This window comes from Calliphora vicina, chromosome 5, assembly GCF_958450345.1.
Source record: "Calliphora vicina chromosome 5, idCalVici1.1, whole genome shotgun sequence".
NCBI classification, from domain to species: Eukaryota; Metazoa; Arthropoda; class Insecta; order Diptera; family Calliphoridae; genus Calliphora; species Calliphora vicina.
In genome coordinates this window covers 93,120,556-93,145,585 of record NC_088784.1, presented here as the reverse complement: position 1 = coordinate 93,145,585, position 25,030 = coordinate 93,120,556, and the positions used below count along the sequence as shown (strand labels likewise).

Sequence of the window (25,030 nt, the reverse complement as noted above, 5' to 3'; positions counted from 1 at the left end):
ACAACAACACAATACATATGTACACATATTTGCCCCATTATAAAAATATATACAAACATATAACTTAACTTTTACATATAGACGTGGTTTTTTAAAAGGTTCTATGAACTTAATTTTTGATTTAGTTGTTAGCCGGCTTTCTAACATATTACACGTTTATTGGTCAAAAAACGAAAAAAATAAACTAAAACTAAAAAAAAATTGTTGATATAAAGTAGAAAAAAGTAATTGTAAGGGACTCTAATAAATATTTGTACAGACTTATAAAATAGTTTTATATTATGTGTTTTTTTTTGGTCATGCATGCATGTAGTTTATTGATTTTTTTATAAATTGGTTTTTACTTTCTCTTTGTTTATTAATAAAGTATATCATTTTATTTAAAAATAATTTAATTCTTTGTTGAAATTAAAAACCTGTTTCGTTATTGTTTTAATTTCAGTTTTACCCATGAATGGTCAAATAGCTAATACTAATGGCCGCCGAAGGCGTGATCCAGATGGTAAGTTAAACTAAGATCTACATTAGAGTGACAGCCGATTTTTTTTTTTAGATTTCAAAGAGTGCCGGGTGGAATATTGTGACACTAGGCCTAAATGTTAAGTGCTGAAAATTTGAGCCAAATCGGGCAACGATTTCTGGACGCGCATCGAGGTCAAAGTTCAGATATATGCAAAATTGTACTGTTAATATGGAATAAATAGGTGAAACTCGTTAGCTTTCTGCATTGTTTTCTAGAAATATGTAGATTTATTTATATTAATGAATATTACATTAAAAAAAAGTTTTGGAAATTAACCCTGTATCTCCTTTGGTTCAAAATGACCCAAAAACTGTATTATCGCCAAAATTAGAGAAAAATGCAAATTTTTCAGTTTTTGAAAAAAATTTGCTACTAAATAAATACTTTTGCAATTGAATGCAAAAGAATCGAAATATGTACGTAATTATCGTTGTAATGAGATATAAGTGACAAAATTTGATTAAAAAATGTTAAAGTTATTACAAATTCGCCAGACCATTACCGTGTTTCAGACCACTTGAACAAAAAATTTAGAAAAAAAATTTAGATATTTCGAGAAAAATTAAAATAAAAGCTCATTTTTACTTAAAATATGTCCATATTTACTTGTATGTGAGTTTTTGTCTTCGTAGGATACCGTTAACCTATTCGCAGGTATGGCCAAAAAAAATAATTTTTTTTAACGGCTGTTTCAAAACTCAATTTTCAAATTTTTAAAAATTTTGTTAAACAAATTTCAGATTTTTTCGATCATCACATTGGGGTTTATTGAGATCAAAATAGGGAATAAAAATATGAAAAAATTATGTCAATACCTCTTACAGTTTTTCCGTACCTGCGATTTAAATTTTGCGTTTTTTAAGAAAAACAAATTTTTTGTCCATATTTAGGCGAATGAGTCCAATTTCCTTACTGTTATAAATTTTAAGTAAAACCTATTCACAATATTATAGTCCTTGTAATTTTAAATATGTTCTGAAAGTTTTACTAAAATCGGAAAACGATAACCTTTGAATCGTGAAGGTCAAAGGTCAAATTTTTCAATATTTGGAATTTCTAATGAAAAGATAGCGAAATGTTACATATTTTTGGGCCGATTTTCATGAAACTTGAGGAAAATATAACATAAAGTCCAGAATTTAAAATAACAGCACAAAAATGGAAATTAACCCTTAGCAGCACTTGGGGTCCAAATTATTCTCAACTTTTAAAATCAAGAAAAACACAACCATTTTGACCCCAAGTCCTCTTAAAGGTTAAAATTCATTTTTGCACTGTTGTTGTAAATTCTAGACCCCAATATATATTTTCCTCAAGTTTCATGAAAATCGGCCCAAAAATATGTAACATTTCGCTATCTTTTCATTAGAAATTCCAAATATTGAAAAATTTGGCATTTGACCTTCACGATTCAAAGGTTATCGTTTTCCGATTTTAGTAAAACTTTCAGAACATATTTAGAATTACAAGGACTATAATATTATGAATAGATTTTACTTAAAATTTATAACAATAAGGAAATTGGACTCATTCGCCTAAATATGGACAAAAAATTAGTTTTTCTTGAAAACGCAAAATTTCAATCGCAGGTACGGAAAAACTGTAAGAGGTATTGACATAATTTTTTCATATTTTTATTCCCTATTTTGATCTCAATAAACCCCAATGTGATGATCGAAAAAAACTGAAATTTGTTTAACAAAATTTTTAAAAATTTGAAAATGGAGTTTTGAAACAGCCGTTAAAAAAAAATATTTTTTTTGGCCATATCTGCGAATAGGTTAACGGTATCCTACGAAGACAAAAACTCATATACAAGTAAATATGGACATATTTTAAGTAAAAATGAGCTTTTATTTTAATTTTTCTCGAAATATCTAAATTTTGTTTCTAAATTTTTTGTTCAAGTGGTCTGAAACACGGTAATGGTCTGGCGAATTTGTAATAACTTTAACATTTTTTAATCAAATTTTGTCATTTATATCTCATTACAACGATAATTACGTACATATTTCGATTCTTTTGCATTCAATTGCAAAAGTATTTATTTAGTAGCAAATTTTTTTCAAAAAATGAAAAATTTGCATTTTTCTCTAATTTTGGCGATAATACAGTTTTTGGGTCATTTTGAACCAAAGGAGATACAGGGTTAATTTCCAAAACTTTTTTTTAATGTAATATTCATTAATATAAATAAATCTACATATTTCTAGAAAACAATGCAGAAAGTTAACGAGTTTCACCTATTTATTCCATATTAACAGTAAAATTTTGCATATGTCTGAACTTTGACCTCGATGCGCGTCCAGAAATCGTTGCCCGATTTGGCTCAAATTTTCAGCACTTAACATTTAGGCCTAGTGTCACAATATTCCACCCGGCACTCTTCAAAATTTTAACAAAAATTTTTTTCCATACAACTGATTGTCACTCTAATCTACATATGTATCGTGAATTTATTGAAGGATAATAAAGTTCTTTCTTTGATATTGGAGTTTGAAATTTTATACAAATGCTTATAAAGAATTGGAAAATTACAACATAAGCAGTTTAAAAACAAAAAAAAAAAATTATCCTCATTGAATATCTTCGTTCTTTGATATTAGAATTTGAAATTTACAAACAAAAAAGTACCATATTTTCTAAATCCCGGCATCAAGCGATGTTTTATATGGAAAACTAAAATAAATATCAAAAATTTGTTTTTGTTTTCAATACAAATAAAAAATAAAACTAACTCTAAAATTTGTATGACTTGCTTTGCCTTTTAAAAACAATAGAATTTTCAGGAAAAGAAAAAATTTAATTTTTGATATAATCTAGTAGTAAATAACGACCAACATATGTCTATCGGATGTATCGATTAAAATGTTTTCAGTTCAACTGGCCTAGTTTGGGGTCGACGCCCCTCTTACGTACATATATAAGGACTAAATTTTATATCGGAATATTAATTTGACTTTAACTTTGTTTCCATTTAAAAAATCAAGTCCTTTAAAATTACGACTATTTGTACATAAAACTTTACTATCTATATGTAGAAAGTTTTTTCAATTGAAAAATGAAATCTGCTCTTATGTCCATGGTTCTTGGTCGAGCTAAAATCTGTCTAATGGCAAAGCATTTTAAATATTCCTGCCCGTGAGAGAGGATTTTACGATTTGCAAAAGTGTTCGTGTCTTTTTATTACAGACTATTAGACATTAAATTTAGTTAGCAAATTCAATATTTTCCAGTTTTATTTTTAAATTTTTTATTTACAATTATAAAAAATCGAAGGATTCGATTATACCTAAAGATTTTTTAAATATTTTCAACAGGAAATTAGTTGACACAGAAGAATTACTATTACTATGGTGCTTATAGAGTTGCCAAACCGGTTTTCGAATTATTCGAAAAACCGGTTTATTTCCAATTTTCCGGTTTTTTTAAACCGGTTTTTACAAAAGGACGGTTTTCGAGTTATTCGACAAACCGGTTTCTTTGTCTCGAATTATTCGACAAAATCGAATATTTTTTAAAATTTTATGCGAATACTTTAAATAATTATCTATTTCACTTTTTAATTTTAAACAAATTTTAATATAATAATGTTATATTTAAATTAACAAACCAAGTTAGCAAACTTTAACAGATAGAAGTCAGAAAACATATCGAGCAAAAAATAATCAGATGGCTTTTTAAAGTCACCTGTAATAAATTCGCCTTGTTGGTCAGAAGTAAATGAAAGTTCATCAAGCTCTGATTTAGAAAAATCTTTAAAAATTTATATTTTATATTATTATATAAAATTTCTATTAATATTTAATATACATCCTTTCTTAACAAAATGGCCCATATTGATAAAAAAAAAGTCAACAAAGATTTTGAATTTTGAAAAAAGTCAAAAATTGTATGACTTAAGTTACAAAAAATTTATTTTGAAAGATATCCAACTCGAAGTCTTTTGAAAAAATGGACACATTTTGAAAAAAAAGTAAAAAAAGTTTTTAATTTTGGAAAAAAAAATGTCAAATATTTTATATTTCGAAAGATTGAAGAAATTGCTTTCTAATCTATTTAGAACACATTTTGCTATGAACAATAGGTAATAAGTTACATGGATCAGAAAAAACGTCAGTTTGTCAAATTTTGACCCCCTCCTACGCAGAAAGTTTTTGACCGATTTTGTTGAAAAATGTGTCTGAATTACTATCCAATAGTATTTACCTTGGTGCAAATTTCATCCCGATCGGAAAACATAGATTTCAAAAGTTGGTTCACTGGTAATGAAATTCCTCATATACTATATTCTGTATCGTTATAGATAGCGTTGACGATATATCCATGTCCGGCTGTCTGTTGAAAAGGGTATTGTCCTTGTTCGGCTGCTATTTAAAATCGAAAAAATTGGGCTACCTCGATTTTGTTCATCTACATATACCTCGATTACTAAGTTATATACATAAACAGTATGGATGTCAAATGAAAGACCCTTCCAACGACGTATATATCTCGTTATAAATTCTTACCCACTATGGGTCAATTTCGAAAAACATATTTATTGTTCATAAAACACTTTTTGTTGGACTTAATTGGACGATAATTTTTCACAATTAAGCGTGTTCAATTTTTTATTTTCTTCCTTTTAAGCTTCTCATTGCCATTTAACGATTGGGTCCCCTTTGTGATCAATAGTATAATGAGTAAGCAATAATATGGGATTTCTTTAGCTTTTCTCTTCTTATATTTTAAACCTTTGACTCTTCTCTTCAAACATGCAAGACTTTGTAACTTTTGGTGTGAACTGATCTTAAACAAGGACATTAAATATTATATTTCGTTCGCTTAGTGTGCAAACGTCACAAAATTCATTGTTTTAAATATTTGTGAGATATTAATCCATTTTTATGGTTTGATTTATGAAGTCAAAAGAAGTGCGTTGGCGATTTATAAATCCCTTTTTTGGACTCTGATATTTGATTTAAAGTATATAATACTAAAGTTGATCTAACAATGCAAAATTAAAAATTAATTTGTTATAATTAAATGAATAAACTAATAATTAAATTGTTGTTTTTTAAATATGTAAAAATACTTATTATTTTTGCATTAAAAACTAAATTTTCACAGTTAACAATTTATTTTATTGAACTCCAAGCTCTAACGAAGGATTAAGAAAGACAATTAAGGCTGTTTACTTCTAAGTAGATACTTTAGACTAAAAATCATCTTTCCCAATCTACACTTCTACTAAACAGTTTAAAATTTTAACATGTCTGTTTTATTATTTAGTCATAAGGACAATTAAAGTCCTTAAATTAAAAGTATGTAGTTAACACGTCAAGTTTGTGGGAAAACAAACAGACAATTGCCACGTTTTCCTAAACAGCGTCTTTTGAAAAATTGTTGTAGGTGTATACATGTGAATATAAAGACATTTGTATAAAAATACGAATATATATACATACACCTAAGCCTTTATTAACAAAAGTGAGAAAGTTTCCGTAATAAGTTATGAAAAACATTAATCTGAAATTTAATTTTTTTATATTGTTTCAAAATTGTATTATCAATTTGAATTTAATGGTCTGTAATGGTTGCTTGCAACATTTATCATGTTTATAAACATTTCAATTAGTAGAATATACTACTTATCAACAATGTTGATAGCACGCTGTTATTAACATTGTTTATAAGTATGAAAGCATTAACTGTGAAGCAGCTTTAAAAGCTATAGGTGATCATTGTGGAATCTATAGAGCATTCGAGTTTTTTTGCCGTTAGATTATTCATGAGCATTCTAGAAGATGGCGCTGTGTTTATAAATAGTAATTGCATTTACAGGAATAACTGTATTACCAGTGTATTCCTGTAAATTATAAAGTGTGTGTATTAAAAGAGAGTTTTTTGCCGTTAGATTATTCATGAGCACTCTAGAAGATGGCGCTGTGTTTATAAATAGTAATTGCATTTACAGGAATAACTGTATTACCAGTGTATTCCTGTAAATTATAAAGTGTGTGTATTAAAAGAGAGTGACTATTTAGTAAATTGCTGTGTTAATTGAAAAAATAAATAAAGAGTTGTTACAATTTTTAAACTACTGATCGCTTTTATTTTCAACTAAATGAATCCGGTTTATTTAAAGGAAAAAAAGTACAGTTTTTAAGAGGTAAAAATGTAACAATATTTTGTGATATACAAAAAATTTCGTCTTTTCCTTAAATAAGGTTTAAATAAATTTGTTGTACTGTTTCAGTTAATAACAATTGTTTTTCACTGTGAAATTAAAAGACCATTATAAACATTTGAAATTTAACTAGTTAATCGAGGGAACGCAGTATCTTAAACAGAATAAATAAGTAAATTAAGAATTGTTTTCCTTGAATCAATATTCTTGTAAATGAATTTATTACTTTTTATGTGTAGTTTTATTGATTTCCCTACATGTGAGTTAATAAACGAATACTTACAAATGTCCTTTACATATTGAAATACAATTAAACTTGACATACATGCATATGTACAAGAATAATGTTTGTGTATATCTGACCCTTTTAACCTTATGTCTTGTGACGGTTTACGTCATGTATATTCATATGAATGTGACTATATAGAAGTACTTGCAGGTCCGTCAGTTGAAAAGCTGTATGACTAAGATATGTATCCTTAAAAACGTTCTTATGGTGGCCTTATTATATAATAACATATTTAAATATTTAACAGAAAAGTTAATTTTTATAAAGTTATTTCATTTACCAATATAAAATTATATAGAAATACATACATATTTATTTACTATGAAAATCCATAATTTGATTTTTTATACCCTTCGCCATCATTATGTTTGTATTTGCTATCCAATATTTTGAATCCTCGTGGCTATCGGAGTCAATCCATCTGTCTATTTACGTAAATTTTTCCAGGCTCCCAAATAACACATGAACATGAATAGAGATACATTAATTTTTTCATATCGGAAATTTCATTCAGAAACGGCTGAATGGCTGAGGATAAATAACTAAATTATTTAAAAAACAAGTAAGAAAGTATGGTCGGTCAAGCCCGACCATATAATACCCTACACTAAGTAAAAGAGTAAAAACATTTTTCTTTTAAAACTTCAATAATTTATATTTTTGAGTGATTTTCGGAAGTGGGCCTTATATGGGGGCTACGTCCAATTATGGACCGATCACCATGAAATTAGGTCGTGTGATTTGTGTCTATATGAATGTTTACTATGTTGAATTTTGTGAGTATACCAACATTTTTAAGCGATTTATGAACGTTAAAGTGATTTTCGGAAGCGGGTCTATATGGGAGCTATGACTAATTATGGACCGATCGTAACAAAATTTGGTGACATGAATTTTGTATATATAAAACTTATTTGGAGCGCGAGTTGTGGATATATGTTTATAAATTAAACATTTATGACCGATAAAGTCCAATTTCGGAAGGACATTTGTATGGGGGCTAGGTGAAATAATGGACTGATTTCAGCCAGTTTCAATAGGCTTGGTCCTTGGGTCGAAAAAATACTATGTACCAAATATCTTCAAAATTGCGACCTGTACTCTGCGCACAAGGTTTATATGGACAGCCAGCCGACCAGACGGACGGACGGACGGACATCGTTTAATCGACTCAGAAAGTGATTCTAAGTCGATCGGTATACTTTAAGGTGGGTGTTACACTAATATTTTTGGGCGTTACAAACATCTGCACAAACGCATAATACCCTCCCCACTATGGTGGTGTAGGGTATAATAATAAATTCGGTGTCACAGATCTCAGGTATATAAAATGAAATGCCAATACTTATCTTATATCGATGGCCAAATGTAAAGGCTTGAGATCATGGTTAACAGTTAGAAAATTTAGATGTTTTCATTGGGTATTTGTATCTGAGTTCTGAGCAGTTTGCAGATTAAGCTACTCTTTGTGAAAACAAATAAGAGTGGTATAATCAGCCGTACTGAATCTAATATACCTTTCACCAAAGTATACTTTAAGATAAAGATGGAAAAATCAAAAATATTTTTATTTTTTTTGTTGAAAATTAATGTTTGATGAAAAAAATTCGAGTTGAAAAATATTTTTCGCTTTTTTTAAACCTTTTTCGGTCTGATTTCTATGATGTTATATACGTCTTTGGTCTTTTAAATGCCTTTCATTTAATATCCAATAAAATATCTGTCAAATATCCCCCACGGCCCCTCATTTCATGAAATTTTCCATGACTTTTTCACAGAGATGTAGCTGTATCTCACCGATGATGCGTTGAATATCGGATTTCAGCTCAGGAATTGTTTCTGGTTTATTCGCATAAACCCGAGATTGCAAAACACAACAAAGAAAAAATCGCACGGCGTTAAACCGCATGATCTTGGTGTCCAGTTGAAATCAGAATTTTTTCAGATAATTTGTTCTGGAAATCGTTGCTGGAATAAATAAAATATTGCATGAATTGTTGACCAAAATCCGTTCCAGACAGTTGCTCGTTGTGGGTGCATTTGTTTCTCATGGATTGCAAGAGGATTTTCAGAGCCCCGATTTCCACAATTTTGTGTATTCTCGAAGCCGTTCAGACGGAAATGTTCTTTATCGGAAAATATGAATATTTTCGAAAAATTGTCATTGACTTCACTTCGGTTCATTACCCATTGAACGAATTTCCGGCTAATTTCCATTGTCTGCTGGTTTGAGCTTCTTAGTAAGAAGATTTTTTTACGCATGAAGGTGGTTGTCTTTTGTCAAAATTCTGTGCGTGAAATTTTAAGTTGTTGAGAACGATGCCGTTTTCAAGTACGTTCAGTACGTTGAGTTTTACTATCCATAACCCACCCAGTTTCTTAAATTGTTTGACCACTCTTCGAATAGTTGACACATTAGGTGCACTTACTTGACTTTAAATTCTTCGAAGTTTGCGAGAGGTCTCAGCATAAATTTCGAAATTTTTGTAATAAGTTTTCACAATCCATTTTTAACTCTTCCAGCAACGGTGTAAAGAGTTAAAATCAAAACACTTTCATTTTTACTTTAATCAAGGATTGACATTTAAAAACTATCGTTTTTTATAAAAATAAGAAAAAATAACTGAAAACAAAAAACGAAATAGTAACACTGAATTCGATGAACAATAAATACTCTATGCATTTTTTTCTAGAATACGTGAAAGTCTCTTAGAAAAACTGCGGTTTACAATATTTTCAAATTTAGATGTAGACACATTTTCTTGGCTTTTGAAGGTTGAATGTCTCTGAAAGATATTCTTAATATAAACAAAAACCAGAGACCGTAAATAACGGTTATTCAAAAAATTTTAAATCAAAAAATCTCTATGTTAGAGTTAACGGAGACCTATACTGTTATATACCAATAGATTCGTATTGACGTGCTCTTACAGAATCTATGGTGATATTAAAACTGATCTCAACTCCACAGTTAACAGTTATTTTTCAACGTAAAAATAAAAGTTCTCATGAAACACTTAAAAAAGGAGTTTTAAATAGCCGTCATAAAAAAAACTCATTTGAGGACTTTCCGTTATAAAATAAAAGTCATTTGAGGAGTTTTATTTTTCCCGTCAGAAAATAAAACTCTTTTCGTTTATTTTCTACTTTTTTCAGTATATTTGTTTATTGAGTCTATCTGATATAATGTTTGAAGTAATTTAAAAAAAAAAACAATAATTTGATAATAGCAAGCAAACAATAACAAATTAAAATCCCACTTGATTTTATTTGAATGAAAAATTATTCAATTGCAATGCAAGGGGCTTTACAAATTGTAATGATCTGACCAGCATCAAGCTTTAGGTGTTACTTTACATAAAATCAGTTTTATTTTATGACGGAAAAAATAAAAGACTTCAAATTACTTTTTTTATGACGGCTATTTAATGGATTTTTATTTTTAAAGTCACAAAATAAGGGTTATAAAATAACTTTTTTCATATCACTTATAACCGTTACGGTCCCTGATAAAAACATGGAATATTTTGGACCTTGTATTATTCGCACGTTGATTCCAGTTCACATGTAAATGTCTAATATATGGACTTATATGTTAGATTGTTGTTCAGCCATTACTAAACAACTTCTAAGTAATACAGTTGGTACGTAATACTTAGTAAATGTGTATAATAAATAAATTTTTAAACTACTGATCGCTTTTATTTCCAATTAAATGAATACATTTTATTTAAAAGAAATAAAACACCGTTTTTAAAAGGTAGAAACGTAACAATCACCCCTATCGGCAATAACATGTGAAATTTTGTTCCCATGAAATATCCATTTCCCTCGAAGGGAAAATTGCTATCGGGAATATCAGGATTAACTTTACATTCACAATAGTTGATTTTGTTCGTAACAGCTGTTTATTGTTTACAAAATTCCATCTAAAAATTTCACAACAAGGGGAATTTTTTCACGTGAACAAAGTTGATGAACGAAAAAAGGAAAAGGGAAAATATTTCATGTGAAACATTGATTCGCGATAGGGGTGAATTTCTTATGAAGGTTTTATAGATTTAGGAAGCCTTTAAAAGAGTAAGACTATGTCCTCATTGGACATAAGACACATTTTCATAATCTCTAGTAAAATACGAATTCCTCTACCACTGTGCCTTACAACGTATAGAATAAATTGCTCAAAAGTAAAAGTTTCTACGGCAAGCTAAAAATATATGAAAATAAATGTTGCTATTCCTTAGTAATAATAATTGCACTTGAATAAAATTTCATTGCAAAAAGAAAGAAATGAAAAAAAGTAATAATAATAATAAAAAAAACTTCCTCTGCATTTTGAATGATAAACTACTTTATTTTGAATAATTTAGTTCAAAAAATGAAATAGTTTTGTGATTTTGTAATTGATTGGCATGCAAACATGCAATTTGCAGCAGGCTAAAGAAAAATTGAAAAACTTTACACCAAAAATAAATTCACAAAAGAAAAGAGAAAAAAATACTAAATTAATCTCAACACTTGAAAAGTTAGTCAAAGAAAATAATCAATTGCTTTTATTTTCACTTTCAATTTCACTAGATCTTTCAGTCAAATTATCCACCATACGAATATGGATGCATGAAAAGGATATTGGCAAATTGACACGGGTACTATGGACAGGACAGGGTAATCGTTTGAGACAGCAGGCCAGCACAAATCCCAAAGTGAAAAGATTTCTAACGGCTGTGCCACATGTGATGGTGAATGATTATATATTTTAATAAATACCAAAAAGTATTAAATATTCTTCATAAATATTATAGAATTCTATTAAAGATGTCCATCAGGCGGTTATCGACAACAGTTTAGAAACTCTGCAGGCTAATTTGGAACCGCCCGTACCACCGGCTTTGGTGACATGTCGTGATGCGAATGGCTTAAATCTCATACACAAGGCGGCCGGTCTGGGTCATGCTACAATTTTGGAATATTTAATAACCACCTGGCCCGATGGCGTTCACGAGACAGATATAACGGGTAAAACCCCTTTGCATTGGGCTGCCAGTGCCAAAAATAATATGCGCTGTTATACATTGCTCACGCAAGCTGGTTGTGATGAAGAGGCCGTCGACTATGTAAGTCTTTTGTTTTTTGTAACTAAATTTATATTCAATCATATTAAATGTCTATGTTCCTTTGCACTCATAAATTGTCATTGAACAAATTTGTTGGGGAAAATTTATAGAAAATGAAAACACCTTCGTTTTATCGTCATAAACCTCATGAAATTGAACGTGCTTTTTTAACGTATGTACCGGAAGCGCCGCGTGTGTCACCGGATGTTGCCACCGATTGGGAAGCTCTAAGCGATGATAGTGGTGACGGCAAGGTGGTTTATTGCTATTGTTTTTTGTTAGTAATTTTAAAATAATTATTAGTTTTGCATTTGTTTTTACAGAAACTAGATATTAAAATACCCGAAATGAATGGTTTTGGTAGACATTCAAATGCGGAAAGCAATGAGAATACATCGGAAGCCGAAATGACAGAAGCGTAAGTTAAATATTTATATACATACAGTCACGTACATACATACATAGGTATTAGGGTGTTACGAAGGTCTTTTGGCAAATAAATATGTGTTATTGTAGTCTTGAAGATAATATATTAATATTACTATAAAATATTCAGTGCTCTTTTTATATTATGAATTAGAACGCACAATGGGCTGAAAGTTTTTTTTAATAACTTATATGTCATTTTGAAATATCAGTCATTTATTCTCACTTAGTTGTTCAATATTATAGTGTAAACAAAATTTTTTGTTACTTCGAAAACTTCGAATTTTGTGCCAACAAAGCGTCATATGCGGGAAGTTTTGCTTCACTTCTTTAATTGGAATCAAGTGCCGCTGATGCACACCGATTCCTCCTTTATGGTAAATGTTTTTAATCGGTTTCAATGTGCGAGAGATGGTTTCTTTGGTTGAGAAGTGGTATTTTTGACACTGAAGACAAAGATCGCCCAGGGCAGCCAAAAGAGTTTGAAAACCAAGAACTGCAGGCATTACTCCACGAAGATTGTAGTCAAACAAACTCAACAAGATCTTGCAGGATTCATCCAAAAGTCGAATTTGGTACCATTAAAGCCGAGAGACTTTGAAAAAAGATTTAGAGTGTACATAATGATGTTTGCACCGAATCATTACTTACAAAAAACCGAAGCGCAGGAGATCGCACGTGAAGCCTAAAGAAAAATATGGCGCTATGATAAGGCTCTGTATTTGGGGGTACCAAAAGGGTCTTATCTATTATGAGCTAGCAAAATCTGGCCAGACCATCACATGGAACCTCTACCGTACGCAACTGATTCGTTTGAAACGAGGCTTTATTGAAAATCGTCCAGACATATGCGGCCAGACATGAAACTGTAATATTCCATCTTGAAAACGTTTGGGCACATTATGCAATACATGTTAAAACCTATTTAAAATGAAGTAGTAGTGAAGTTTAGCTTCACCCGCTTTATAATCCAGATATTGCTCCATCCTAGGATGAGCTTTACTTTACAACAGAGTATCCGAAATTGGTATGATTCGCTCGGAATCCATATGTTGTATGGTAAATTTTTTGAGTCAATTTATATTGTACAATGTTTCAAATTGAAAGTTATCCTAAGAAGTTTATAACGAAATTTATGTCCTTAATTTTTGAATTTTGTTTTTAAAAAATTTTGTTTATACTTTTGGAAAAAACGTGCCAGTAATTGGAAACGGGATTCGAAAAATGTCATAAGATAAAGTTTAATTTTGTTATTGTTTTCGAGTAAAAAATTAAAATAATACTACACTTACGCTGGCAAGATATGAAAAGATTTCACTTCATTCTAAATAGTTTTTAACAGGTATAGTGTGGCAGAGCGTTGTCACGATGTAATGTTACGGTTTCATGTCTGACCTCACGAAAAGCGCCCAGAATATGCGTTACAGGTTCCATTTGATGGTCTCGTCCAAAACATGCGGCACAGGTTCCCCGTGATAGTCTAGTCAGATTTCAGCAGCTCATAATAGAAAGGACCATTTTGCTCCCACCAAATACAGAGAATTATCTTAGCGCCATGGATATTTAGCTTTGGTGTCGATTGGTCTGATTTGGTGCAAAAGTGATTTTGTTTTATAGCGTTCAAACATCATTTCGTACACGCAAAATCTTTTTTCAAGGTCTCTCGGCTTGAATCTCGTCAAAAATCCAAGTATTATTATGCGTGTAACTTTTTATAGGGACAAGATAACTATCAGCCAGTTATTATACCCTATACCACCAAAGTGGGGAGGGTATTATGCGTTTGTGCAGATGTTTGTAACGCCCAAAAATATTAGTCTAACACCCACCTTAAAGTATACCGATCGACTTAGAATCACTTTCTGAGTCGATTAAACGATGTCCGTCCGTCCGTCCGTCCGTCCGTCCGTCTGGTTGGCTGGCTGTCCATGTAAACCTTGTGCGCAGAGTACAGGTCGCAATTTTGAAGATATTTCGATCAAGTTTGGTACATATTACTTTTTCGGTCCAAGGACCAAGTTTATTGAAACTGGCTGAAATTGGTCCATTATTTCACCTAGCCCCATACAAAGTCCCCTCGAAATTGGACGTTATCGGTCATAAATGTTTAATTTATCTATGTATCTACACAAATTTCGCTCCAAATAAGTTTTATATATTCAAAATTCATGTCACCAAATTTTTTTACGATCGGTCCATAATTAGTCATAGCTCCCAATAGAACCGCTTCCGAAAATCACTTTAACGTGCATAAATCGCTTAAAAATGTTGGTATACACACAAAATTCAACATAGTTAAATTTAATATATACATAAATCACACGACCTAATTTCAATGTGATCGGTCCATAATTGGTCATAGCTCCCATATAAGGCCCACTTCCGAAAATCACTCATGAATATAAATTATTGATATTTTAAAAGAAAAATATTTTTACTCATTTACTTGGTGTAGGGTATTATATGGTCGGGCTTGACCGACCATACTTTCTTACTTGTTTTTATTGTATTCGAAATTTTATCGCAAATATATATGATATTAAAAAAAATTTTCGAACCACAACTTAAAAAAGATCGAGCAGAATTAAAAAAAAATAAATAAATACCTAAATATCTCTAAAACTAAAATATATAACTTAGATATATATGAATGTTTTATGTAGATCTCATTACGGGTTATTTATATTTTAAATTTCTGCTCCTTCGGATCAACTGGGATTTTTGGTGATTTTTTTAATAAATGAGGTGGTTTGTAATTTTGCTAATTAAGCTTAAAGAGCTTTATTTACAACTTTTGTTGAAATTTTCCGGCAAACATTTTCGTAGAATATTTCAATCTTTAAATGTAATTTTTGAAAGGACTTTTTTATAATTTTTTCGAAAAAATAATCAAATTGACCCCTAAAAAGAGGGTTAAGATCATGCACAAAAATGATTCCCATAAAATTCCAAATGATAACTCTGACAATAAGAATTCTCTCAGACATTAACATACAACATTTTTTTCAGTTAGTATAATGCTCCCTTCGATCAAAAAATGAAAACTTTGACCCACTGTAAAAAAAATTCAGACCAGCTGGACTATAAGTTTATTCTACAAAAATGATCTACTCAACAGGCCCTTTTCAGCATTATAAGGTCGGTATTCTGTTCCAATCAAAAAATCTAAATTTTTTGGACAGTGTAATTAAGGGGGAATAGATAACAGATTACCTTTCAAAATAAGTTATTAAAAATAAAAACCGCTTTCAAAAGATACGACATCTATTGTAAATCCCACATTTTTAATTCATACACCCAACATTAAAATAATAATGTAAAAAAGTTAGTGACATGTATTTTAAAATATACTTTCCTAAAGTGAAATTTGGTATACTTTTTCCTTCCAAAATAGAGTTTTGGATGCTATACTAAGAAAACTGAAGTCCCTACGATTTCTATAAGACTAATATTAATGAATTTTGAACATTAATAAAAATCAAACCAAAGCGAATTTATTTTTTAAGTTTTAAAAAATAAGAAAAGGATAATGTGCGATGCCTTGTCAAATATTTTTGATTCCTCCCCATAAAGCTACGTTTCCGCATACACCGTAATCGGCACCGAAAACGAAATTCCATACATTTGCACCAAAAAAATTTTCTGAAACGAACTTTTTTTTCGGTGCAAATGTATGGAATTTCGTTTTCGGTGCCGATTACGGTGTATGCGGAAACGTAGCTTAAGTAGTTAAATTCTGAAAATATGAAACAATCCAGAAAAGTATTTATTACTATGATATTGATAAAACACAAAATGTCTGGGACTTTTAGTGACTGATTATTTTATTTGATATCCATTGTTTTTACAGCTTCACAGCGATGATGCATTGAACCAATTAAATATTCAATCGTCTCCTTTGAAATATATTTCCAAGCAATAAATTTGAGCATTTTTTCTCTGCGTATGGATACATATCAATTAGATCTGAATCCACATCCGTTCATATTTTATGATATGAATTGGACACATACCTTGCCAAGAAAAAAGCTACATACCATAATATTGCCAGCGACAAACTTGACTATCTTATTTATGTACTTGAATACCAGTCTCTTTTCTTTTCGGCTGTAAGACGCCTCTTGAATTGTATTCAGATTCATCCAAAAAGAGAACAGTATTCCATTGTTCTTTATTAAATTATATACGAGTAGTGCGGTTCTTTTTAGTAATAAAAGTTTTCTTCTCGGGGGGAAAGCGACCAGGATCATTTGTTCTGAGGCTAATAGATCGTTAACAAATTCCCAATTCTAGATTATTTATAACCTCCCGAGTAGTAATTTTTGGAATTTTTTAAACTCTCTTGTTATTAAATTATCTTCTCTGCTATTAAATTTTACGAGGTCTTCCACTCAAATTTCGAGTTTTTATACCCTACACCACCATAGTGGGGAGGGTATTATGCGTTTGTGCAGATGTTTGTAACGCCCAAAAATATTAGTCTAACACCCACCTTAAAGTATACCGATCGACTTAGAATCACTTTCTGAGTCGATTAAGCGATGTCCGTCCGTCCGTCCGTCTGGTTGGCTGGCTGTCCATGTAAACCTTGTGCGCAGAGTACAGGTCGCAATTTTGAAGATATTTCGATGAAATTTGATACATATTATTTTTTCGGCTCAAGGACCAAGCCTATTGAAACTGGCTGAAATCTGTCCATTATTTCACCTAGCCCCCATACAAATGTCCTCCCGAAATTGGACTTTATCGGTCATAAATGTTTAATTTATATATGGGGAATTTCATGTCAAGTGAACCAACTTTTGAAATCGATGTCTTCCGATCGGGATGAAATTTGCACCAAGGTTAGCTCTATTGGATAGTAACTCAGACACAATTTTTCAACAACATCGGTCGAGAACTCTCTGAGTTATAGGGGGTAAAATTTTGACAATTTGGTCAAACAGGAGTTTTTTCTTATCCATGTAACTTATTACCTATTGTTCTTAGCAAAATGTGTCCCAAATAGTATAGATAGCTATTTCTTCGATCTTTCGAAAAAAAATATTTAAAAAAAAAAATAAAAAATTTTTAATATTTTTTTTCCGAAATCAAAAACTTTTTTGACTTTTTTTTAAAATTTTTTCTCTTTTTTTTTTTTTTTTTTTCTTAAAATAAAGTTTAGATATTTTCCTTGAACACCTACTTGGTCGCTTAGTGGGATGCGAGTGGGATATCTATCAAAATAAATATTTTGTAACTCAAAACATAAAATTTTTGACTTTTTTTGCAAAATCAAAAACTTTGTTGACTTTTTTTTTCAAAATGGACCCTTTTTTAATCTTTTTTTTTAGGTCAAACAAAAGCTTAGATATTATCCTTGAAGACCCTTTTGGTCGCTTAGTGGGATGCGAGTGGGATATCTATCAAAATAAATATTTTTTAACTCAAGACTTACAATTTTTGACTTTTTTTTTTTGCAAATACGATTTTTTTTCCAAATGGGCCCTTTTTTTAAAATTTTTTTTGTAGTCAAAAGAAAGCTTAGGTCCATTCCTTTAAGATATTTTTAGTCCCTTAGTGGGATGCGAGTGGGATATCTATCAAAATAAATATTTTCTAACGCAAGACATACAATTTTTTAATTTTTTTTTGCAAAATCAAAATTTTTTTCCAATATGGGCCCTTTTTTAATTTTTTTTTTTTGCTCAAAAGAAAGCCTAGGTCCATTCCTTTAAGATATTTTTAGTCCCTTAGTGGGATGCGAGTGGGATATCTATCAAAATAAATATTTTGTAACAATTTTTTAATTTTTTTTTGCAAAATCGAAATTTTTTTCCAATATGGGACTTTTTTTTAAAAATTTTTTTTTGCTCAAAAGAAAGCTTAGGTCTTTTCCTTTAAGACCTATTTTGTCACTTAGGAAGATGTGAGTAGGATATCTATTAAAATAAAAATGTTGTAACTCAAGACATTCAATTATTGACTTTTTTTTTGCAAATTCGAATTTTTTTTCAAAATGGGCCCTTTTTTAAAAATTTTTTTTTAGTCAAAAGAATGCTTAGGTCCATTCCTTTAAGATATTTTAGGTCCCTTAGTGGGATACGAGTGGGATATCTATCAAAATAAATATTTTGTAACTCAAGATATACAATTTTTGATTTTTTGGCAAAATCAAAAACTTTTTTGACTTTTTTTTTAAATGGGCCCTTTTTGTAATTTTTTTTTTTTGCTATAAAGAAAGCTTAGGCCTATTCCTTTAAGATGGTTTTGATCGCTTAGTGGGATGCGAGTGGGATATATATCAAAATAAATGTTTTGTAACTCAAGACATACAATTTTTGTGTTAAAACATTTATTTTGATAGATATCCCACTCGCATCCCACTAAGGGACTAAAAATATCTTAAAGGAATGGACCTAAGCTTTCTTTTGACTACAAAAAAAATTTTAAAAAAAGGGCCCATTTGGAAAAAAAATCGTATTTGCAAAAAAAAAAGTAAAAAATTGTAAGTCTTGAGTTTAAAAATATTTATTTAGATAGATATCCCACTCGCATCCCACTAAGCGACCAAAAGGGTCTTCAAGGATAATATCTAAGCTTTTGTTTGACCTAAAAAAAAAAGATTAAAAAAGGGTCCATTTTGAAAAAAAAAAGTCAACAAAGTTTTTGATTTTGCAAAAAAAGTCAAAAATTTTATGTTTTGAGTTACAAAATATTTATTTTGATAGATATCCCACTCGCATCCCACTAAGCGACCAAGTAGGTGTTCAAGGAAAATATCTAAACTTTATTTTAAGAAAAAAAAAAAAAATTTTAAAAAAAAGTCAAAAAAGTTTTTGATTTCGGAAAAAAAATATTAAAAATTTTTTATTTTTTTTTTTAAATATTTTTTTTCGAAAGATCGAAGAAATAGCTATCTATACTATTTGGGACACATTTTGCTAAGAACAATAGGTAATAAGTTACATGGATAAGAAAAAACCCCTGTTTGACGAAATTGTCAAAATTTTACCCCCTATAACTCAGAGAGTTCTCGACCGATGTTCTTGAAAAATTGTGTCTGAGTTACTATCCAATAGAGCTAACCTTGGTGCAAATTTCATCCTGATCGGAAGACATCGATTTCAAAAGTTGGTTCACTTGACATGAAATGCCCCATATGTATCTCCACAAATTCCGCTCCAAATAAGTTTTATATACACAAAATTCATGTCACCAAATTTTGTTACGATCGGTCCATATTTAGTCATAGCTCCCATATAGACCCGCTTCCGAAAATCACTCAAAAATATAAATTATTTAAATTATAAAAGACAAATTTTTTTTGCTCTTTTACTTAGTGTAGGGTATTATATGGTCGGGCTTGACCGACCATACTTTTTTACTTGTTCATATTACAATTATTATTATTTTTTTTATCTTCAAAAAGTGCTAGTGGCCATGAAGATGAAGAAATGTCTAAAGATGGAGAAGAAAATGAACATGCTGAGCCAGCTGTTGAAAATGATCAAGATCATGAAGAAGCCGCTGACGAAGAAGAGGAAAGCAAAGATGAACCTGAAGATACAGAAGAACAGTCCCATAAAGAAAATGAAGATGAGAAAGCGGATGATGAAGAAGAGCCAATTGATGCTAAGGAGGAGAACGAAGATCAAGAGAAAGAAACGGAGGATGAACAAGAAGAAGACAACAATAAAGACGAAGAACCACAAGATGAAGTAAGTTCGTTTTCTTTCGTATACTCTCATATCCATAATTAAGGTTAGCAATTAAAGCACTTTTTAAACCCGATAGGATTGTATATACATTAAAATTAAAGCTTTTTGAAGCGATTCATTTAATTATTTTTTTATTTGATGAGGATCTTTTAAAATATTTTTGAGTTTTTAATGAAAGAAATAATTGGGATTGTATAATTACGAAATTGACAATAACCATGAAAACAAAATGGACATGTACATACAAAACATCTAAAACAAATACTTGAACTTATTTTTAACTTAAGCATAATAAAGCACAATAAAAGCTTTTAAGCTTTTCTTTTAAGCCTCTTCTCTTCTGTCTCTCGTATGCTAAATGTATAAAATCAAGCTTTAAAATCTTTAATCTATATTGTAAATAAACATTTCTTCTGACATTTATAAAATTTCTGTTAAAAGTAAGCCATTGTCGGCCTTGATAAGAAATAACAAAATACAAACTTTCTTTATAAAATTTTTTACTAAACTTTTCGTAAGTATTGATTATGTTTTATTATTTTTTTTTAATACTTTCGTTATCGTTCTTTTTTTGTTTATTCATACAAAAATATATTGCTTAAAAATTCCCATTGTTTCTTAATTTCTTACAAAAGTTTTTAATTAAAAACAATTTTTAAATAAATAAATAATTAAGTTTTAAAGAATTTAGAAAGAAATCAGTCGACAATTGTTTACTTTTGCAGAAACAACAAACTGAAACTCTTAACGAAACTACTGCAAATTTAACAAAGGACTCAGAAGATGCCGTTGAACTTGAGAGCAAAACTGAGAAGGAAAACAATGAGAGCCATGAAAGTAATGGTCATAAAGACGAGAACGAAAATGATAAGGATAACAGCCCTATAGACGATCTTAAAACGGAGAGTGAAATGGCGAAGATCGACGAAGAGAGCACAGAGAGCGTAGAGAAAATTGAGCACGAAACTGCTATTCCAGATGACAAACCACCTGAGAAAGACATTGAACAAAATAATAAAGATACAGCTGATGAGAAGAAAAATGAAACAGACAATGATGAAAGTAGTAAAGAAGTTTTAGACGACGAGACTAAAGAGCAAGAAATTGGTGAGAAGATTAAAGACAGTTTAGATGAGAAAATAAGTGAGCCTGACAATGATGTAAAGAGTAAAGAAAGTGTTGATGAGAATATAAATGGCAAGGATAATAATGAAAAGAGTAAAGAATCTTTAGAAGAGTTGACAAAAATCGATGACGAGAAGAAGGTAAATGACGAAGAAAAAACTGACGATAAAATCAAACCAGATAGTGAAGTACAAACTGGCCAAGAAATTAATAAGGCTAGTGAAGAAAACGTTGGAGAAGTAAATGCCAATGAAGAAGTTAAAGAAAATGGTGAAGACAAAGAAGATTCTAAAACAATAGGAGAAGCTTTAGTAGGCATCAAGGACGAAGTGAAAGATAATGTCAAATATTTGGCCACTCAAATTAAAAATGTGTTTAGTGGCAACGATGAAGCTAAAGAAGTAGAAATTAATAACGAAAATGATGATTTGAAGACAGCGGAAAGTAAGGAATCAAATGATAATAAAGAAACACAAAATCAAAACGACAATGAAAAGCTTAAAAAAGACGATACGCCATTAGAAGACCATAGTACAGAAAGTAAGGAATTGAATGATAATGAAACCGAAAAGCTCAAAAAAGACGATACGCCAATGGAAGACCTCAGTACGGAAAGTAAGGAATTAAATGATAATAAGGAAACCGAAAAGCTCAAAAAAGACGATACGCCAATAGAAGACCACAGTACAGAAAGTAAGGAATTAAATGATCACAAGGAAACCGAAATTCAAAAAGATGATGAAAATATCAAAAAAGATAATACAAAAGTAGAAGAACAAACTACCGGTAATGATCAAGAACAAAAAGAAAATGAACAGAAACAGAACGATAACACTATAGAAGACAAGGTAAAGGAGACCGAAAGTAAAGAAAAGATAGAAAGTACTGATAAACAGGAGAATCAATCAGCAGATGAGAAAATCAATGAAACAACTAAAAAGAGCACTGAAAATGCTCCAGAACCACCATCTACTAGTTCCGATGTTCCAAAAACATCTAACGAAGAAGATTCCAATAAATCAACAGAAAATGCTCCACCACAAGCACAAACAGACACTGGTGTCCCAACAATAGATACTGCAAATGCCAATAGTTCAAATGAAAACACTAAACCAAAAACTCCACCCGCAGCAACAACCAAAACTTCACCAAAAGAATCTCCCAAGAAAGAAAATGATAAGACTGATGAAGATGAAAATAATAATACTAACAAACTGACCACAGTAGTAGCAACTACCAGTTCAACAACTAATGAGACAGACGATTTAAATAAACCAAACACAGCAGAGCAAACGATCGATGACCAGTTCAAAGACCTAAACAAATCCCTAGAAGAATTCAAAAAAGATGGTGAAAATTCTATCGAAAATAAAGAAAAAGATATTGGCGATAAGCTGGAAGAAATGGCAGACAATCTGAAAGAGAATGTTAAAGAAATAGCAGATAAGGTAATGAATGTGTTTTCAACCACAAGCACCACAAAAGACGATCACGAACAATTGGAAAATGAATCGAACGAAATAGTCGTCCATACTGAAACTCCCCAAAAACCAACATCCAGCAAAAAGGTAGTAAAAGATGGCGAGAGTAGTGATGAGACAGCCGATGAAGATGAGGTACAATTTGGCACACTCTAATCTTGTAGAACTCTCTCAAACGATTGGATTTTTCTCAAAACTATATCACTCTAATTGCACTTGGATTACTATCTAACTAATGATACAAAATTATCTTTGAAAGTAGTTGTCTAAATAAATCAATGTACTCGTATGCGTGATTTGAAGCACTTGTAGTTTTTATCTTAAACAAAAAGATATTAAAAAAACATATTCATATATATTCTATGCTCTTGAAATTTTAATAAATGTTTGAAAACTAAAAAAAAAACTAAATTTTGTGTGGTTGTCTGAATTTCCTTAAAAAATCTTTTTCCTATATGCAAGGACATGCAAGTTACAGAATAAGGATAAGACTATGACTAGACTATGACTAGACTATGACTAGACTATGACTAGACTATGACTAGACTATGACTAGACTATGACTAGACTATGACTAGACTATGACTAGACTATGACTAGACTATGACTAGACTATGACTAGACTATGACTAGACTATGACTAGACTATGACTAGACTATGACTAGACTATGACTAGACTATGACTAGACTATGACTAGACTATGACTAGACTATGACTAGACTATGACTAGACTATGACTAGACTATGACTAGACTATGACTAGACTATGACTAGACTATGACTAGACTATGACTAGACTATGACTAGACTATGACTAGACTATGACTAGACTATGACTAGACTATGACTAGACTATGACTAGACTATGACTAGACTATGACTAGACTATGACTAGACTATGACTAGACTATGACTAGACTATGACTAGACTATGACTAGACTATGACTAGACTATGACTAGACTATGACTAGACTATGACTAGACTATGACTAGACTATGACTAGACTATGACTAGACTATGACTAGACTATGACTAGACTATGACTAGACTATGACTAGACTATGACTAGACTATGACTAGACTATGACTAGACTATGACTAGACTATGACTAGACTATGACTAGACTATGACTAGACTATGACTAGACTATGACTAGACTATGACTAGACTATGACTAGACTATGACTAGACTATGACTAGACTATGACTAGACTATGACTAGACTATGACTAGACTATGACTAGACTATGACTAGACTATGACTAGACTATGACTAGACTATGACTAGACTATGACTAGAATATGACTAGACTATGACTAGACTATGACTAGACTATGACTAGACTATGACTAGACTATGACTAGACTATGACTAGAATATGACTAGACTATGACTAGACTATGACTAGACTATGACTAGACTATGACTAGACTATGACTAGACTATGACTAGACTATGACTAGACTATGACTAGACTATGACTAGACTATGACTAGACTATGACTAGACTATGACTAGACTATGACTAGACTATGACTAGACTATGACTAGACTATGACTAGACTATGACTAGACTATGACTAGACTATGACTAGACTATGACTAGACTATGACTAGACTATGACTAGACTATGACTAGACTATGACTAGACTATGACTAGACTATGACTAGACTATGACTAGACTATGACTAGACTATGACTAGACTATGACTAGACTATGACTAGACTATGACTAGACTATGACTAGACTATGACTAGACTATGACTAGACTATGACTAGACTATGACTAGACTATGACTAGACTATGACTAGACTATGACTAGACTATGACTAGACTATGACTAGACTATGACTAGACTATGACTAGACTATGACTAGACTATGACTAGACTATGACTAGAATATGACTAGACTATGACTAGACTATGACTAGACTATGACTAGACTATGACTAGACTATGACTAGACTATGACTAGACTATGACTAGACTATGACTAGACTATGACTAGACTATGACTAGACTATGACTAGACTATGACTAGACTATGACTAGACTATGACTAGACTATGACTAGACTATGACTAGACTATGACTAGACTATGACTAGACTATGACTAGACTATGACTAGACTATGACTAGACTATGACTAGACTATGACTAGACTATGACTAGACTATGACTAGACTAT

At 30.8% G+C, this 25,030-nt stretch overlaps 1 protein-coding gene across 1 annotated transcript in view; it reads left to right on the top strand.

Annotated features, from left to right (window-relative positions):
* The window catches only part of LOC135961474 (protein split ends), an 80,819-nt gene that overhangs the window by 14,493 nt on the left and 41,296 nt on the right, over positions 1-25,030 (top strand). Inside the window, exons 2-8 of the mRNA XM_065512975.1 lie at positions 443-502; positions 11,563-11,723; positions 11,787-12,098; positions 12,209-12,352; positions 12,422-12,516; positions 19,936-20,224; positions 20,950-22,983. Coding sequence (XP_065369047.1) covers positions 443-502; positions 11,563-11,723; positions 11,787-12,098; positions 12,209-12,352; positions 12,422-12,516; positions 19,936-20,224; positions 20,950-22,983 — 3,095 coding nt within the window. The remainder of the gene's footprint in view (positions 1-442; positions 503-11,562; positions 11,724-11,786; positions 12,099-12,208; positions 12,353-12,421; positions 12,517-19,935; positions 20,225-20,949; positions 22,984-25,030) is intronic.